The following is a 19981-nucleotide window of genomic DNA, read 5'->3' on the forward strand; positions in this document are numbered from 1 at the left end:
AAAAAAGAACGTTTAAGGTTGTTTTAAGGACATTATCGGACATGCTCTATGCTAGCCATTCTAAAGCAGCCAGGGGGTTGATTCTAAATGAGCCAAAAAGCAGAGACAGGACCAATTGTCAAACTTTTGGTGTCGATCATTCGATTTCATCCTGGACACTACAGAAAATGGGCTTAAAGTGTAAAAAACCGAACTTCTCCTTTAAGTGTTCACTATCTCAATGTCACTTCCCTGGATGTTCACCGCTGTCAGTTGGCCATCTGCCATCTGTGATCTGAAATCTCATAGTGTCCATTTCAGAATTTGACTTAAAATGTGTGCTGATTGACTGTGAATATACTTCAACTGTAGTTTAACTACCATGTCAAACTGTGTCACCTACTCTACTTTAAAGTAGATTAAATACCAACTACTGATGACGCTGAGACATTAGAAGCACAACCACTGCTTAACTAAGTGATAAAATGAATAAAGTATCCTGGAGAAAAAAATTTGTGGCAATGCATGTCTCCTGGATACTTGCATTCATATGCACCTCAGTAATAATGTTGATCAGAACAGGACCATAAAGCACATCTTTCTGAAAGCTGTCAGAGAGTTGCATTCATACCAAACTTTTGGAATGCTTGTAAGTCTGGTTATTGTTGAAGATCATGTCGGTGCGAATGCAATCCAGGATCTTGGAGCGTTACCTTACTTCTGCACATTTACAACTGCAGGTCACGGAACAGTTTACCACCCCCCACTCACCACCCCAACACGGAGGGCAGTTTATGACTGTGATGATGTTCATTGTTCCATCACTGTCAGAAGTTTTTTTCCCCACAAACTTTGACATGTATTTATTTCTTTCGTGAAAATGAATTGGAATACATCCTTAACACAGGTAAAACTTTGTGAGAAGAAAAATGCACTTGTAGGTAACACATAAAACCAGGCCTGTGGCAGCAAACCAAACAGAATTATGTCAGAATTTATTGAAATCTACAAAAACAATGGGCAATTTCTCTTTAACACATTACACTGACTCCCCTTCCCAGCTGATTTGGCTGTGGCGTTACAGCCTGTTGGAGAGGGTGCAACCCGGTGCATGGCCTGGGATGGGATGGGTATCACTCACGTGTGAGTCCTCCCCGGTTGTCACGGGTCATTGGCCGGTCCTCCATGAAGCACATCATCTGCTCCCAGCTCACCAAAGCCTGCTCCACGGAAGGTCATCTGCAACTCCAAGCTGGGCAGCGCAGGGAGTAATTAACAGGCGCCTGGAATTGAACCACTTGTTGGCTGTACTGTTGTGAGAGGGGGAGGCAGACAGCTCACCAAGCAGCCGGCCTCCACAGGGGGGCTGTGAAGCTGATAAGGTCGCCCGTGTTTGTGTGTGCGTGTATGTGCACGCATAATTTATTCAGTGGCCCTGGAGTAACAAGGGTAGGCAGCTGGCTCACCAACTTGTCTATTTCTTCTACAATGTTGTGAGTGTAAAGGCTTCTTGGTGCCCCTAAATGATTATTGATCAATAATCCAAAGTTTTTTTTTTAAAAGGTTTCCTCATATTTGTGTACTTTTCTGGTGTGGTTCCACCGTTTGTGTTAGTGTGAGCAATGAGAGGTGAATTAATATATGTACCATCTTACACAATCACAAACACACATGCAGTACTCGTTCCCAGACCCCCCCTCATCCATGCATCCTCTCACTGGCCTCCTGTGATGAAGTGAATCATAGGGACACTGGCATTTGAACTGGTGTAAACACAGCATACTCATGGACTCTGTCCCTGATCCTAAATTAACATGCAACTGACTCTGTTCACTGCACACACACACAGACACACAGAGTGTGGTGAAAACGGTGAAGACAGAACTTATTTCTGCCCACTAGTTGCAAGGTCAAGCAGAGAAACTCCAAAATCTTTTAATCAAAGATATGCCCGTGGGAAGGATCCATGGTTACACAAATACACACAATAGATGCATTTTCAAAATTTGTTTGTACATTTGTATGAATCATGCAGAATGTGGGTGCCATTTGGGAGAGTAAAGGTCTGACAGGACATGGTTAATGAGACAATGAATCATTTGATATTTAGTGGCAGAGGAGAAGCAGAGGAGAAGCCATAAAGTTCATCCTTGCAGTCGATTTAAATACACACCCAATGTGATCCTTCAGAGACCTTAGAACTAGATTTTGGCTACATAAAAGTGAAACATTATGGGAAAGTAACTTTATCCTCTCCCCTGAACCACCATTAGACCCAAACTGACTGAGGGTCTATGTGGGCAACATGCCAATGAGAGCAGCAATTATGAAGCATTATCTCCAGCAGAGTTAAAAGTCATGAGAAAAGGAAGATCTAGGTCCTAATGTCACTACAAATTACAAAGAAATTATCATTCAACAACGTTAAAGCAGAAACTTGGAAAGTTTGTTAATACCTAAGCACACATTTGTGTCAGGCTCGGAACTATAGGAATATCAAAGATCAGAACAGAATAGAACATGCAGGAGTCCGAAGCCAGGTCAGGCAAACAGACCAGAACAGGAACAGGCAGGCTCAGATATCCAGGAGTCCAAAGCCAACACCCAGGTACTCTAAAAACACTCTCACCACTAGGATCAGATGTGAACAGGTAGGCTCAGTGGTTGAGAGACAGAACAGGTCAAGATCAGGAAATCAGAAACACCAAGGAACTCAAAAAACACTCTCACAACTGGCTAGAGATAACAAGAATAATGTGGCCCTGATGACTGGATACAAGCACCTTAGGTAGATATAGGTGATTGGAATAAGTAATAAGCCAGTCATCAGTGCCAGGATCATGACAAGGACCCAATATTCAAGGCGGACAAACAGATTTCTCAAAACGTTGGTTCGGAAATGGAACTGAAGTGAACAGCAGCGGCGTATACGGCAGGAACCTCTGGTCTTTTACTTCAATCCGAGCCCAGTGGGTGAGGTTGGTTCGAGCCGGTCGGCTGTCAACATGATGCGGCAGACGCCCAGAGAGTCTGGGATGCTAATGAATCAGATGTCAGAGGACAGGCAGAAGATAAAAGCCAAGCAGATGAAGGAAAGCACGATAATCTACAGAGCGAAGCCAAAGCTGGTGCCGATAATGTGCTCTGAATTCAGAGCCAAGAGATCAGAGGTCCAAAGGTACAAAGGGGAAATCCAGAATGAGTCAGACAACAGGTCAGGCAAACAGATCAGAACAGGGACAGGCAGGCTCAGCGGTCCAGAGGCCGAACGGGTCTGGATCAGGTAATCAGAATGCACAGGTATGCCAGAGAACTCTCACCACAGGCTTGAAATTATCTGGCACTAATGACTTGTCTGAAAGCTGGTTAAATAGAGACTGAGGCAGGTGGATTAGATGAGTGGTAATGAAAACTGGGTGCAGATAGGCTACGCTAACTCGCTACTTTCAATTTTCTGTAGTTGAGTTAGCGTTAGCGTGCATGACCGGCTCCATGATGCTGGTTTTCCTTCCGTATGAGCGCCACAGGCGTCACGTCACGTGACTAAAAAAACGTAACGGGATTGGCTGGGTGTTGGACACCACAATCCATTGCTAATGTCTGTGACCATGAAGTAATCCTTCCCTTTTTAGACTGAATTTAGACGCCGAATTTAACACAGTGAAATAGAGCCAGCTGAATCTTAGGAGGCTTAAAATATTGAGCTTGAATTTTGAAAGGTTGAATTGTTTTATTTGCTGATTTTTTTTACCACTCAAAAATTAAACTGAAAAATAAATATTGAAAACGTAATCACTTTGAAATAGTAATGTGAATTTTTAGCTTGAAGAGAAAATAACAAATGAAATTTCAACTGTGTAGAAATAATGACAATGATTTTTTTTTGGATCAAAAATGTGTTCTGAATATATTTTAACACTGAAACAGTAAGTACAAACATACAACATTTAAATTTCAGTTGCATTTTTAATTCAAATCCCAGCGTCACAGATTTACTTCCATAAAAGGGTTCAATGTCTGTTCAAAACTATTTGTCATTTTCAGCTTTTAACTCTAAATTATTCTGTCGATGTGTTGTCTATGTTGTCTGTTCTCATATCTGGAATAAAAACGGGTCACATTCACATTAAAAACCCGCTATTATCGATTTAACAATTGTTATATTTTTTTTCCATTTTAAGCATGTTCACATCACTCATAAAAATGACTCACTGGATTAACTAAATTTTATTGATGTCAGTTTTTCCATCCATTACATTTTTGCTAGCTGAACCAAATCTACATTTATCTTTATGGAGTGATTTTAATGAGTCTGTTCAACACTATGTTTAAAAATACTTTTAAAAGGAAATTAATACATACAATAAATGTGAATATGTTTGGTTAGTTCAACTTCAGAAAATCTAGTTTTGTTTATTTGTCCCTAAATTATGTTCAACTAACTCCTACAATTTATATACCGGTAGCTCAATGTAAAATTAATTGGTTTTATCTACTCAATTGAGCGTCTTGAGCAGTGGGTGGGCATTACAGGATCTGCTCTCGCATGGTTCCATTCTTATTTGACTGATCTGAGCTTTTCTGTGCAGCTAGGCGAATTCACCTCATCTTCAGCTCCCTTCAGTACTGGGGTTCCCCAAGGCTCCATTCTTGGACCTATTCTTTTTCTCCTTTATGTTACAATTGGGGTCAATTTTCAGAAACCATAATCTTTCTTTTCATTGATGTCCAGATCTACTTTCCTTTAACTTCAAAATCCAACAACTCCATCCAGTCATTTTCTAACTGCTTAAATGATGTTAAATCATGGATGGCCTCAAACTTTCTGAATCTGAATGAAAATAAGACAGAAATTATAATGTTTGGTTGTAGTCCAGCAGTTTTTCCCCCTGGCTTCTTGGGCCCTCTTACACCTAACATTCGATCATCAGTAAAAAATCTTGGTGTTTGATGATGATGAAATGTAAAACAGGAAACCTTTCTTGCAAGACATTTGACTGTCTTATGACCTTCATACCCTATTTCCAATGATGAGAGTAACATATAGAAAAACAAATGATTGAGAGCAATATAAAACATATAAATGAATAAAATGATAAAAACAACAGAAATCATAATAACTCCAACAGTGGGGTTTCAACACCATTTTATGTACGCTGTCAGATGAAGGACAACATGTAACAAGTTCCTAAATGAATTATTTTCACTCACACTTGTTTTACGTCAAAAATTGTTTATATGTTTTGAATTGTGCAAAAATAAGTGTTGTTAAAAGGCAAAAAGTCATCAGTTAAACATTTCCAAACAATTCCCGAACCAATTATTTTAGGTATATTGAATGGTAAGAAATAATGTCACCTCAAAGAGGGCCTTGAGCTATTTTTAAGAGTTTTCTTGAACAGAAATCTCTCCTGTTGGCTGGACTTTGTCCTATTTGAATCTTAACTGTAATTCACTTCCCTCCTGCTCCTCAGCCTCTTCCTGAGTCTCAACATCATTTTCTACCCAAGTTACCACTAATCAATTCAAACGAGAAGGCCGTGCCAAAGATTTTATTCAAATAGTCACCCACTACTTGAATGTGGGTCACTAAAATGGACATGTGAATCTGACATGAATCCAATTGAAAATGATCATCAAGTAGAAAAAAAATGTTGGCGTCTGTTTGAGCCATCTGATGATCGTTGTCCATCATCAGTGTTTTCCTCTGAATGAAAGAGACTTTAATAGAACCAGCACTGTGCCTGCACTAATGACGGCTGCATGCAGTCTGGATGACGTTCTGGATTTTTTTTCATCATAACTTTCTCTCTTTCTTTCTTTCTTTCTTTCATCCATCCAGCCAGCCAGCCAGGGGCGGATTTAGGAAATTTGGGGCCCTAGGCAAAGACCCATCCCCTTGGGAAACAGTGGGCTGCCATTGTGTGAGGTTAAGGGTTTTGCTCAGAAGCTTTGGGGATCGAACTGGGCACTTGAAACCTTCACAGAGCACAAGCGCACTGCCCCAACCACTGGACCAACACTCCCCAGCAAAATGCCAGCATGTTAATGGCTAGCTGCTGCCGAGTTTCAGAAAGGATTTGTTTTTCTATTAGCCACTAGGAGCAGATGGAAACAAACACATAAATGGCGACAATATGAAGGGCTGACATTTGTGACTATATGCCTGCTGCACTGACCAAAGAAAGCAGACAGTTTGAGTCTTTTGTCTGTCATAAAAAATGTGGTGTAGAACCAAGTCACCTCATTAACAGACTGATTTTAATCTGTCTTTTCTGTTGCCTTCTCTCCTGATTTAGATGTGCATACATGCCATCATTTATTTTTAAACGAGCGAGAGGCTGAAGCTGAAATCATCAATGACGCACACAGAAACAACCTGTTGGTGTGAGAGAGTTTGCGGGGACGCATCAAGTCTTTTTTCGGGTTGTGTTAGTGCACAGCAGGTGTTGTGGGGGAGTTTCCCTTCTATTTATACAAAAAAGGGAAACACTTTTGCCTCAACTATTATGCCCAGTGACAAAACTCCCAACACCTCCCAGGAAAAAAGGATCAGAGGCGTCATGCTGATTTCAAAAGCTTTGAATCTAATTCATAATTTTTTCCCAATGCAGAAATTAATTTCTTTATCTCAACCTTTAAAAATGCATAATTTTTCTTTTGCATTTTATTTGCTGATCCCTTTTTATTTCATGTAATTATTTCCAACAAAATGTAATCTGATAAAGTGCATGTTTAGGTTAAGCTTTGTCCATAGAAAAGCATAATTCATATATGCAGCCTGGTTTACCTTCTCTGCAGAAAGAGTTTATGAACTTGTCTTCATGAATAAAAATCATCCCAGTTTATCAGCTTTAGTGTAGCTCCCTCTGGAGACACTTAGGTTTTTGTGCATCTTTTCTGATACTGAGGAGTTCCATGAAGACAACAGAATTGGAAAGTTTTCAAATTCGTTTTTGTCCGTTTCAACTTTGTCATCAAAACTATTTAGCATTTTATTCTCATCTATTCTTTCTTTTCTGCAAGCTTACGGCTCTCCTTTTACTAATACTGTTGTGGTCACTGTACTGAATGGTATTGAATTTTGAGTCTTTCATAAGAAGCTTTCATAAGAATTGTCACAGGTAACAAAAAAGCTGAAATTAGCTGGGAAGGAGGACTGGATGAGATTCCCATTTGAAGCGTCTGGTTGTAATGATGTTGCATGAAGAACTTTAAAAATTTATATGTTGTAGCATAATAGGAAAACAGGCTTTTACTAATTATCAGAACTAGGGCGGAAACAATCGATTAATCGGAGTATAGAAATTCTAAAACATGCCTTTAGCTGACGAAGCAACCCACTTAGAGCAGTAATTATACCAAAGTTGTAAAAAAAAAATATATATATGAACATTTTGCATTTAAGCTACAAACAATCTTTTTCGCCTGTCAATATGCTCTATCCAGCCTCCCCAAGTGGAACAGTTTCCCTTGGTTTGATTTTGTGAAAAGTCTTTTTTAAGGAACCTTTTGCTATCCAATTATTAATCGATTTATTGAAAAAATAATTGACAGATTAATTAGTTTGATAAATAATCATTAGTTGCAGCCCTAATCGCAACAAAGATGGCCGCTATGGCTTTAGTGCAATTAGGACACTGCCACGAGAGGGATTCCTGACAGATGGAAGAGAACCAGGGGCAGACACAGAAACTGAGAAATGACCTAAATAAACTGTATATTCATGGAAAGCATTGTGGTTCCCATCAAAAATAAGTGTGAAATTTATCAGGGGTTCATTGACGTCCTGCTTTTCCCTCCTGACCATGAAGGTCTGGATGTTTTGGGGTTTTTTTTTCAATCAAAGTATAATCTGTAACAGGGTCTCTGTTAAATTAGTATGACATGAAGAGCTTTTTTTAAATTATTTTAATAAGAATAACAGCTGTTTCACCCTCAGCTTTGGAAGTTTGCTACTATTGGAACCTAAATGCCTGAGACATAAGCAACAAAATACAAGCAAACAAAAGTAAAACCATTGAGCACTGTTAAAGTCACGGATGTTACAGAAAATATAGTTTTAAATCGTACAAATTACAAGGTCTGAAAAAAGCATACCAGCACCACATGAGCAACTTTATTCGCAACACTTAAAAGTCACATCAGTTAAAATCATAAAACATAAATGATTCAAGCTTTACATCGACTTTTAAAAACTCTAACTTAAGATAAAATATAAAAAAGAACTATAATTTATCTCTGTTTTCTTTAGATTTGTTGAGACTAGGATTAATCACAATGAACATAAGATAAGAAGGAGGAAATTACACTGTTGGGCAGATTTACTGGAGACATTGAAATAAAGACTGAAGGACACCGGTGACAATGCCTTCAGCTGTACCTGTAAACTGTTCTAGAGCCGAGCATCAAGAGGAGGGGTGTGATAAAGCATATAATTGGCTTATTGGTCCACTCTTAGCTTGCAGATGTTAGCCTGGCCCCTTTTTTTTTTAACAAGATGCAGGTTGTTTTATCTACGTCCACCACCCACAGAGAAGAATGATGGGTACAGTTTAGCTCTAGCAGCTAAAACTGGAAGCGAAGCTTTGCATAATCTCACTGGCTCTACATATGTAAATTTACCTCAGTTGTACAATCTACAGCAGGAAAGTTGGTGACCATTACCCAGTTGTTTCAGAGTTGACCAAAGAGAGTTTTGAGGAGTGAAAATGGATATTAACAATCATCTAGGTCAGCATATCCAAACTCTGTCCTCAAGGGCCACTGTCCTGCAGGTTTTAGAGGTTTCCTTGCTCCAGCACAGCTGGTTTTAATTGAAAGCTCATTAGCAGGCATTTTCTCAACTGCAATCATCAAAATCAGCTGTGCTAAAGCAGGGAAACGTCTAAAACCTGCAGGACAGTGGCCCTCGACGACCGACTTTGGGGATGCCTGATCTAGATGAATGAGTTGCTTCTCTGTAGACTAGGCCTCTGGAAGGAAGTTCTGACTGTTTGCTGTGCTTTTGGACATAGCAGAAGTTCCCATTACCAAGACTAAGAATGTTTGCAAGCTCTCCTAAAAGTGCTGCCACATTCTAGGCTGCTTATTGGAACAGATGGTGACACTGCAAAAAGTTCCTAGGTCCAATCCCAGCCTGGGGTCCTTGAGCATGGCATTTGAATGGTTGCCCTGTGGAACTGTAGGCGTATCCAGGGAATCTTCAGACCCTCGCTGAATGAGCTGATTGTTTTTTTTTTACTTTTTATCTTAAGACGTCTGAGCTAAGGTTGATAGGATCAAAACAATGCCTGAGGCCTTGTAAAACGTCCCAAGGAAAGTTTGTGATTTTTGATATAGATAAGCAACTTTCTAGGTACCTAATTTCAAACGCTATGATCTAATTTCATTTTCCTCCTGTGCATGTTAAGAGCAGAAGGCAGATGAGCAATTAAAAGTCAGCAATGACGATTAAACCTCCTAGAGAAAGGTCTTCAGGTGTTATGCATTAACTCAAGGAAATCCATGGCATACTGTCTGAGTGAAGGGATAACCTTTAGACCAGAACACACCGAATCAGATTTTGTATCAAATCCAAGAGAAAATTGTGCGGGACGAGGTTGTGGCGTTTAGCGCTTCTTGAAAGTCAATGGAGCTGATCACACCCGACATGATTTTACGTAAGTGGGCTTGCATAGGTTCGACTGAGATAGACCCCAGGTTTATTTTAGTTGGACTATGCAGCTATTCAGCGACAGTTTCATTGGTCTGACAGGAAAAGAGATGTGGTTACAAAATATAACACATCCAGTTTGTAGGAAAATCTAAAATAAAATCTGTTAATCGCACAGGAAAACAGTACGTTTTGGAGTCACACACCGTGTATATAGTAAGCGGGACAGACTGGTGCAAAAACAATGAATGAAATATTAAAAATATAATACCTTACACATAATAGGAGCTTAGGAGGATAGAAAATGGATAATGTAGTGATCCTCTAAAAAAACCTCAAGAGAAAAAAAATGATATAGTAAAATATCGATGCTCTTTGAGCCTCACAAAAAACAAAATAACGAATGGCAGACAGAGCCCAAGCGTATCTCTCTCACCTCTTTATGAAAAAAGAAAAACTTTAGCGATCTCTCTCTGAGAATCAGTCAGCATATAAACTGCCCCACGGCTTTTATTGCTGTGTTTTTCTTTTCTTTAAACATAGATCTCATTATATTTTTAATATAGGCATATAACATTCTCTATCTCAGGCATCCCCAACCTTGGTCCTTGAGGCCCGCTGTCCTGCAGGTTTTGGAAGTTTCCCTGCTTTAGCACAGCTGATTATAATGATTGCAGTAGACCAAAAGCCTGTTAATCAGCTTTCAATTAAAATCAGCTGTGCTGGAGCAAGGAAACCTCTAAAACATGCAGGACAGCAGGCCTCGAGGCCCGAGGTTGGGGATGCCTGCTCTATCTGATCTGGTTTGAGATGCTGCACAGATTCGTTAAGTAGGTCTTTGTTTTTATTTCTTGTTTTTAAATAACTTTTCTTAATCTGTCCAAGTCAAATGGGGAAATTGTTTTAATTTGTGTATAGCACAGAGACAAGCGAAAAAATCTGTGCAGATCTGCCCACCCTGCCTAGTCAGAGCCTCTCTATACGCAGTCAGTGTGACATGGACAAGTCATATGCAACCGGTGTGTTCAGGCCTTTACAGTGTTCCTAGCTTAGTTGGGGAACTAGACTTTTAATTTGGTTCAGTAATGGACAGAGCACATGGAGGACTTGACTGATGCACTTACACTGATGGACAGGCCAAATTTACAGAACCAGGTTTGTTCATCATCTCATAAGAAGTGTCACAGGTAACGGAAAAGCTGAAGTTATTTGGTAAGGAGGACTGAATGAGATTCCCTTTGAAGCGTCTGGCAGTGACGAGCCATGAATTGTTGCATTAAAAACTTTAAAAATGTATATGTTGTGGCATAATAGGAAAACAGGCTTTTACTGATTATCGAGCCTCAGAAACAAGATGGCCACTGTGGCTTTAGTTGAATATGGACATCGCCACTAAAACGATTCCTGTCAGTAGGAAGAGAACCAGGATCAGACACAGAAACTGAGAAATGACCTAAATTAAACTTCTATTCATAGGAAGCTTTGAGGTTTCCATCAAAATGAGTGTGACATTTTACCAGGGGCCATTGATGTCCTGCTCTTCACTCCTGAACATGAAGGTTTGGATGTTTTTTTTTCGTTTTTTTGGGAGGGGGTTCAACCAAAGTAGAATCCATAACATGGTCTCTCAGAGCCAGAACTGCCAGATTTAACACTTCAACAGGACTGTGGTATGTGCTCATGTGATTTTTGGAGTAGATAGGGGAAAGAAAGCTGTGTGTGTTGGTGAATTACAGATGACCTTTCATCAGCAGCATGGTTCCTGTGGCTCAGATAAATTGTGAAGCTCCGGGCAAACTATGTGGTTGTTAGGAAATAAACTCATGAAAAAGCCTGTCTGTTACACTTAGGGGTCACCATACTGTTTGCAGATCTTGTGTATTAGATAAAAACAAATTTCTGTCTCCATTGGTGAAATTGAAGAGTTATATCCTGTGTGTTGTCAACCTTATCCCATAAGTCTGTTGTCTTCAAGAGGACAAAGGGATGGCTTTGATCTTGTCTCTCTGAGATGCAAGTTTTCGACAATGAAGATATACAGAAAGGGGATGTATAAAGGCCAGCAGGCATAGCAGTGTCAGGCCAATGTTCACCTGCACACACAAAGAGTGATAGGTAGGAAGCCATTAGAGAAGGCATCTCAACAATAACAACAAAAAATGAAAAAAAAAAATGGGTGCTCACATATAAAGGATCTCCACCAAGAGCTCCGTTCACCAAAGCAAAGCAAGGATACTGGAGCAGAGAAAAAGACGCAGACAGCGACATGGCAAGACCATACAGCTTTCCAAAGTGACGTGAAGGAAATCTTATCAAGAGAACAGAAAAAATTGAAGATCAGAAAATTTTTTATACAGAATTTTTTTTTATAAATAGCATAAATCCTTATGTTTCTTGTCAAAACACAATCAGGCAACTCGCGTTCAAGCTTCCATTTGAGGATGATACTCACGCCACGCTGATGAAGGCTGCAATGCCACCGTACAGGAAGGAGCGGTTGAGCACCTGCAGGATGAAGGTGAGGTACTGAAGAGGCAGGTAGGGGGTGGAGGCACAAAGAGAGAACAACACGCACTGCAGCGCCGTCAGGAATAAGGAAAGCACAGAAGCTCGCAGGTCAGCCTCGTGCTCTGTTTCTCCTAAAAGCATAGAGAATCCTGTCAATTAATTTCACATTAATATTTCTGCAAACCGTTCCCTTTAATTTTTTATCAGCATCCTAAAACTGATGCTTGCAAGTTCAGAGAAACCTTAACTGATACTGTAAAAATTGGCTTTTGGGTGTAGAAATTTCAGAGATCCTGCTAAAAATCAGTAGGTTACCTGCAGCTCGAGACCGGCCCCTGTGTCTGTCCATAATGAGACCGTTCCAGGGAGCACACAGAACAGCACACAGCTGGGTGAAAGCAAAGGCATTGGTGTACTGGCTCACTGCAGGGAAAAGGTAGCATAAAAAAAAAGAAGTCAGAAGAACATTCATTTGTAAATACTCCTACTCTTTCACCATGCTAAACAGTCTGAATACATGGCTGGTATGTTAGATCTTCCAATAAATACATGTCAGCCTCAGCAAAGAAGAAACAGTCTGCAAAAATACATTTTCCTTTCCCGAAAAGAGTTAGGATAACTGTAAGGGTGTTACCCAGAGAGGAATCTCCTTCTGTCAGCCTCTGCAGCATGGGGTTGAGGGTGCCGATGAACAGGTAGTGCCTGAGCTGCATCACTGACAGCCAGAGCAGGTGGCACACAAAGAACCTGGACAGCAAACACTCACGAAAAGTCTTCTCTGAAAGGGAAAGATAGTTAATAAACCAAGAAAAGAAGATGGAACATAAAATACAAAAAAATGGGTAGAAATGACAAACCATGCTTGAATGGGACACTATGTGTACACATTGTGTCCTCCAGTGCTGAATGTCCACAACAATTTGCAGTCACCTCTCTGCTCACAGGCTGTGAAGCACCGCAAGAAATCCTGCAGATAAATGAGAAAGGAGTTCAGCTTCAAGGTGTTTTTCTTTATAAAACATTTTCTCTATAAAACATTTAAACATTTCCAGAATTAAAGGACTAATGTCTCAGCATGATCTGGAAAATGCGTTTATTTTAGTCGAATTGATTACTGCAACGGTGTTTTCACAGGTCTGCCTAAAAAGTGGATCAGACAGCTGCAGCTGATCCAGAACGCTGCTGCCCGTGTCCTCACTAAGGACATATCACCCCAGTTCTAAAGTCCTTACACTGGCTCCCTGTATCTCAGAGAATAGACTTTAAAATACTTCGGTTAGTCTATAAAACTCTGAATGGCTTAGCACCTAAATACATCATAGACTTGCTAGCAGTGTATCAACCCTCCAGACCACTCAGGTCTTCTAGCTGCAGGCTGCTCTGCATACCTAGAAACAGAACTAAACATGGAGAAGCAGCATTTTGCTCCTTTGCTCCACTTATCTGGAAAAAAAAAAAAAAAACTCCAAGAAAACTGTAAAATTGCAGAAAGCCTGAGTTCCTTGAAATCAAGACTAAAAACAACTTTGTTTAGGATTGCCTTTGACTGTTATAGTTCAATTGAAACATCATTAGTTCAACTTTTTTATTTTCTTTAGTCCAACTGTTTTTAATGTTCTTTTTTGTTTCTGTATTTTTTATTTATTTATTTCCATACTTGCTTTGATTCTGTTTTATTTTCTTATATTTTAATTATGTAAAGCACTTTGCATTGTGTTTGTACTGAATTGTGCTATACAAAGAAATTTGCCTTACCTTGCCTTGCCTATAAATGAGATTCTTTATTATATAAATATCACACTAATGCAGGGTCACAGCTAACACAATGTCTACCACTCCAGAAAGCTATAACAAAATTGATTAATTATTTTCTGCTTATCCAAACTGTTACTGTCTCTTTAAATCAGTGGAATTGTGACATATTTGAAATGACTGAGATTCATTTTTCATGTATAAAGAATTTGAGAAAAAAAAATTCCAATTAGTCACTGCCTATCTAATGTGGTCCTGACCCCCGCTTTGGGAAATCTTGGATTATCGTGAAAAAAGAAAAACAGAAAATGCTGCTTCTGGTTAGTCTGTTCTCACCCGTATGAGTATTGATCAGGAAGCGGGTGAGGAATGAAGTTTCTGGGCAGCAGGAAGAAGGTTCTGAGGATGTGAAAGATGCTGCAGGCAGACAGAAATAGGAAGGCGGAATGAAGGGAGACGCCAGACTCATGCACCAACTGCAGAGAAAAGAAAGCTAAGTTATATCAGGTATATTTTTAATCTTTAGATGATTAAAAACAAAAGCAATACTTTGATTCTAAATATCTGTTACCTTAATGATGAGGAAGAGTGCTGAGGAAGAATCAAAAGCACCATTGTAAAGATTGATGATGGTGGAGCGATGTGAACCAAAAAGGTTTCCAACCTTAAGGAGGTAGAAACAAAACAACATGGAATTAAAGTTTTCGTATGATGATATTGGGACTTTGAAAAACGATTTTGTTATGTTTTTTTGGTCGGTGAACTCAGGATGTGGACACGACATTATATTTAACTAAGCCATGGGTTTTTCAAAGAGGCCTTGTGGTTTGTCTGTTGAACATGAGCTGGATTTGGCTAGTGAAACAGACAGAAAAAAGAGAACAGTTTCTTCAGAAAGTGGGTCATGGAAAAGTTAATTGGTTCCTGATCATGTGTATTTTCTCTGTTTTCCTTTAGGGGATCAGACAATAATAGTACTTCAGATAATCCAAAGATGGATGTTTAAAATTAGTCAGACGATGGACTTTAATTTGCATCATTCAGTGCATCTAAGTTAACCATCTGTCCTGCATGACACCAATGGGGTCATGGTGTTCATTTGCAGCTGAAAAGGACTTAAGTTTAACAGCTGCATAATAAATGCAGTTTTATGGACTGCACTTTTTATGTTGCTGATGAATTGTATTTAAAGACACTGCATAAATTGCAGACACATATTGAGACAGTAACATAAACCCCTATATCTCAGAGCTTTTGCTTGAGGTTCGGAACATTGGCAGGGATCTAATTTAGATCAGCTTGCTGAATAACTGGAAGTGCAAGATCTTACACTTGAAAAAGAAAAAAATAAGGTTCTGAGAGTGAATACAAAATGTATTCACTATCCAAAATAATAAAAAAACAAAATATAAACAGACCTTTTGTGGAAATATAATTTCCTCCTATAATTTTGACAGCTGAGTTCACCTTCTCTTGACCTGAGAAGTTCCAGATTTGTAGAATCAAGAATTCACTCAATTCACTCTAATGTCTAATCTCCAGAAATAAAAAAAAAACAAGGAGACAAAACTCTCAGCATTTGTTGGAAAGCATTTTTACCAAATACTGGTGAACCCTCCCAGGAGGAGGTAACTGATCACATTTCCCTAAGGGGCAAGCCGACAACCTGTCCAGCAGCTCTCACTGGAAACCAGAATCTAAAGCCCTGCAGCCTCATCTCCTTTGCTGTAATTAGGGTAAGAATTCATGATTTATTGATTGATTGATTATTTGATTGACTTTATTGATCTCACAGTGGAGAAATTTACTCGTTACAGTGGCTCAATAGTCAAAAAGACGAAAAGGAGGAAGTTGCCGCCAATATACATATACAGTGCACTGTATATACAGGGTTTTAAATGGTATTTTTTTTTAAATAGGCTGAGCATAAATGGCAGACATAAAGGAAGTGCTCAATCCAAATTCATCCTGACTGACATGCACAAAGTTCTGTCTCACCTTTAAAAAAATAAAATATTCAGACAATACCCAGAATTTTGGGAAATCCGTATTTCCATTGCATAAGTAGAAGTTAGTTCAAAGTCTCTTCTGACTGAAAGTCCAAGTTTTGACAAACTCTTTTTCCAAGAAGGGCTAAAGTAGAAAGATCCATTTTGAGATGAAGTGAAAGAGAAAATGAATGTACAATGTTCCCATGACGGACATCAAGGTATGATTTAGAGAGGCTTATTTTTAGATGTACTGGAATGATCATGTTCAAATGCTTCCAACGTCATTCCCAGTTTATCAGATAAATAAAATATATAATTTTTTTTCCTTTCTAGCCCTTTTAAAGTTCACAAGTTTCCAGTATCTGAGTCTTTCTGTGAATTTAGCAATGGAAATAAGGGTAAACAAGAGCATACTATGATTAGGGAAACATGCGTTATACACTTTCACAGAGCTAAAAGACACTATTCAAGCAGAAGCTTCCCTGAAAGCCTGCGGTTATTTCCGCCCCTCTGAGCAATGACTTGCCTTTCTGGCTCTTTTAAAGAAGCTCAGTTTAAGCATCTTGTCCTTTCCTTGAGGATAACGAAGATAATCCCAATCTTACTTTAAATGCCATATGGTCGTTTTCAGATTGTATGTAAAATGTCTGAATAATGATGCTAATATTCTGAATTAATTAAGTTCCTCTTTTAAGGAGAACTGATTTTCTCCAAGTTCTGATCTGATGGTCTCATGAGGTGCAGAAGAACACTACTTATCATCACCACCCCAACACCCTGCTTCTCAGTTGGTATGAGACCTTTGCGTTGTTACAGGTTTCTCAGAACATTTTGCTTCACCTTATCGACAAAAATCATTAATTTAATCTGCGTAAACAAAAACGTTCAAGAAATAATTAGGTCGATTATCCACAATTTTATCTTCTTATGTTGTGTGGGCTTATTATTTCAAGAATAAATCAACAAATTACGTTGTAGATTTATTGTATATATAGATATGTAGATAATACTTCTGTTATTAATTTGACAGGTCTGTTTAACCAGATCCACACAGCTGCTTTCTCCACTCCTTCGTCTTGCAGAAACACCAAAGACAAACCTAGTTTTCCTATGACTGTGTTGAGAGATTAATATTCAAAGACCAACTCACCTGCATGTTTGTGATGAGAAATAATATGCCGCCCACAGCCATTAATGGGAGGGCCGGGAAGAGCAGGTAAGGCAGAGCTGATAGGAAAAGCCAAAAAAAAAAAAAAAGGTTATAAATAGATATACAGCTTTTGATCAATTACTTGAATCTGTAATTGCTTTTCACCTGGTGAAGAGAAAGCCACCATCAGCGTACCCAGGGTATAAAGAAATCTGGTGGGAGGCAGAGATGCTTTGACATAGATTGGCTCATGTATAACAGATCACTTTGTGTAATTACTAAGAAATGTTTATGATTCAAATACACCAATGCAAATGTTTTGGTCTGATAAAGACTATAGCAAGTATCTATTTGAGAAGTTGATAGTTGACTTTCTTGATAATACACCTTTGTTTGTTTTAAAATGAGAACAATCTGCTGTCCCATGCAGTGACACCTGATTTCTGTTGCTTAAATATGGTAACCTGTATAGTTATTTGCCTAAGATTTGTTGAATTTTTTTTTGACAGATTCTGGACTGTGGAAGTTCCGAAAAAGTAAAAAAAACAAACCACTGGACTTTCTTTTCAAAGTTTTAAGATGTCTCACTTCTCATCCAGGAAGCTTTTTCAATTCAAAATGTCAGTATTAGCTTTGAGTTTCAAGCTTTATAGAGTAGCCCAACAAAGCCTTGTTTTGGCTTAGAAAACACGCAAATTGAACCTGAAGAACAGGTCCGCCCCCTAATAGTGAATCGTTGAGGTCTTTGCTAGCCTGCAATGCCCGATACTGGCCTATGCCTCTGAAAAGGGGGAGTCGTTAGTGGCATTGTTTGCCTGGCTGACCAGGCGAGACTTTGGAATTCACATGAGGATTTAGGCTTCAGATTTTGGACATTTCAATAAACACACAGTGCACTTTGCTTTGGTTACACACCAATCAGACTGATGAACAATCTTTTGCTTTGTGTCTACACTGGTCAATGATAAGGATTTGACTTTGGCCTGAAGGTGAAAATTGTTATTTTGCAGGAAGGATAGCCCTGCTCTGTGTTTTGCTGCCCCCAACAGGTTTCCATCCAGGTTTGTACTGTATTCAGCCCAAATCCACGTATGTACATATTTCAAAGTATTATAGGAGTTAATATATTAACATAATATTAGAATTAAAATTTGAATATGAAATGTTGGCCAAATTATTCCAGTGTCACTCCATCTAAGCTGGGACTCCAGATATTTAGTTTTTCCCCTAATGGCTTGTAACAAACTGAAAAGGGAACTTCTTAGGTTGTTCCTACAATGTCTTTAATTTAGATGTAAAGACATTAAATTTTTTTAAAGAAGAGAAAATAGATTGAAAATAAACAACTACGGTTGTCATGCTAACCTAACCTAACCTGACTTGACTTTACCTGACCTAACTTAACTTAACTTAACTTAACTTAACTTAACTTAACTGGTTGAATTAAGCTCCACATATTTTCCTGCCAAGTTTAGCTGGCTTCCCAATATCCCACAGCATCATCATACCACCATTATGTTTTACAATGGGGGTGATTGCAAACCTTTACTCCTATACTGAACAGTTGTATTTAGATTGAGATTCGACACACAGCTGGACTCTTATGACCAATTAGTGGGTAATTGGTTGCATTTTAAGAGAATCAGGGAAGGGGGTAAAACTGAGTTCTGTTAGTTTGAAAGTTAAATATATTGATTTCTTATTTCCTGTCTATGACATGAATGATGTGGGGCTGTAACAGGAAAAAAAATTGGACAAACTTAAAGTGCTTGCATAAAATAAATGAGTATCAGTGTAGTTTATATGTAATTCATAAATGTGGATGTACTTACATTGCAAAGAGCCGAGCAACTGTGGTACCAAAGTGATCAAAAAGGAAGCCATTGGGCAGAGTGAGGAAGTTGTTCATAAAAGAGGCAATGGTGAAAATAAGAGAGAACTGTTCATCCTGTGCACTGCAGTCTGTCGGGGATAAAGAGAATTACATTACAGTAGTAGTGTAAAACTGATTTTCTCAAATTAGATCTATAGTTTAAAGTAGTGGTAACATCAAACTAACCTAATATTTGAGTGTGATTGTCTCCTGTTGCATTAGCACACAGAAAGCTGAAGTATCCATCTGCTTTGAGGACAGTAACAAGACTAGCCCATCCAAAGACAGCCCCGGCGAAGCATAAGCACTCCACTAGCCCCGTAGCAAAGGTGAGGTAGCGTCTGACCGACAACCTCTTCTCCAACACCTGCATGATCACCCGGGTAATAGTCCTCAGCAGCACAAAATTTAAAAACTAATTCACACTGGCAGTTTAGTAACTGCAACAGGCTCCTAATAACAAAGACAAGAGAAAAAGAATAACGATTTAGACAAGCACAGGAAAAAGCATTAAAGGTCAAACATTTTAAAGCGCTATCATAAGGTGAAACAGGATATGTCCTCTATAAGATGCTGTGAAGAGTTACATTTCGGCAAAGAAAGCAGAAAGTTAAAAATAAAAAAAATCAGCAGCAGTAAACTTTTTAATATTGCAAGTAAACAAACCTATAAAAACAAACTAACCTTCTCTGTTGCTGAGATAGTCTGGTTGCAGCTTAAAACTGTCTCAAGAAATAGTTTCTTTCTCTGGTCCTACTGTCTGACTTTATAAAGATTAGCTCTTCCCTCCTCTGCTTAACTCCAAAGTTTCCTCCCACTTATATCCCTCCAGTCGTTATCTCCCTCATCATCCTCATGGCTTTTAGTGTCTGTAAAGAATACAAAATACAAGGGGCTATGACAGATGTCTTATAGATGTGGAAGCTGAAAAGCTGTGGTCAAAGTGTCATATGATGGAAACACCGTGAGTGAATTTGCAGAAGCTGATAGGCCTAATCTGTGGTGCAAGATTTTGAGTCTCAGAAAAAAAAAAAACCTTTGCTGTGTTAAATTGAGGCTAACAAATAGCTCCT

General features: G+C 38.9%; 2 protein-coding genes across 2 annotated transcripts in view; both read right to left on the reverse strand.

Moving 5' to 3' along the window:
* The window catches only part of LOC107101017 (reticulon-4 receptor-like 2), a 9293-nt gene extending 7870 nt beyond the window's left edge, over positions 1 to 1423 (reverse strand). Inside the window, exon 1 of the mRNA XM_015399753.1 lies at positions 1121 to 1423. The gene's annotated coding sequence lies outside the window, so the exon portion shown is untranslated. The remainder of the gene's footprint in view (positions 1 to 1120) is intronic.
* Positions 1424 to 10439: 9016 nt separating this feature from the next.
* Positions 10440 to 19770, reverse strand: LOC107101019 (solute carrier family 43 member 3-like). The gene is made up of 13 exons (XM_015399755.1): positions 19593 to 19770; positions 19095 to 19361; positions 18868 to 18997; positions 17201 to 17247; positions 17036 to 17112; positions 14466 to 14558; positions 14231 to 14370; positions 13000 to 13109; positions 12777 to 12920; positions 12458 to 12565; positions 12087 to 12273; positions 11819 to 11942; positions 10440 to 11727 (listed from the first exon to the last, which is right to left on the reverse strand). Exons 2-13 carry the CDS (start codon positions 19279 to 19281, stop codon positions 11605 to 11607), a joined length of 1470 nt encoding a protein of 489 aa, XP_015255241.1. The 5' UTR covers positions 19282 to 19361; positions 19593 to 19770; the 3' UTR covers positions 10440 to 11604.
* Positions 19771 to 19981: the final 211 nt, after the last annotated feature.

Source organism: Cyprinodon variegatus, unplaced genomic scaffold, assembly GCF_000732505.1.
Source record: "Cyprinodon variegatus isolate N-32 unplaced genomic scaffold, C_variegatus-1.0 Scaffold1045, whole genome shotgun sequence".
Taxonomy (NCBI): Eukaryota; Metazoa; Chordata; class Actinopteri; order Cyprinodontiformes; family Cyprinodontidae; genus Cyprinodon; species Cyprinodon variegatus.

Bases quoted from the DNA above. Each gene is read 5' to 3' on its own strand.
- LOC107101019 (XM_015399755.1), bottom strand. From the start codon at position 19,281: ATGCAGGTGTTGGAGAAGAGGTTGTCGGTCAGACGCTACCTCACCTTT. The intron at 18,998-19,094 runs GTTAGTTTGATG...TATCCCCGACAG, and splicing joins CAATCACACTCAAATATTAG to ACTGCAGTGCACAGGATGAA. The intron at 17,248-18,867 runs GTAAGTACATCC...GCCTCCCACCAG, and splicing joins GTTGCTCGGCTCTTTGCAAT to ATTTCTTTATACCCTGGGTA.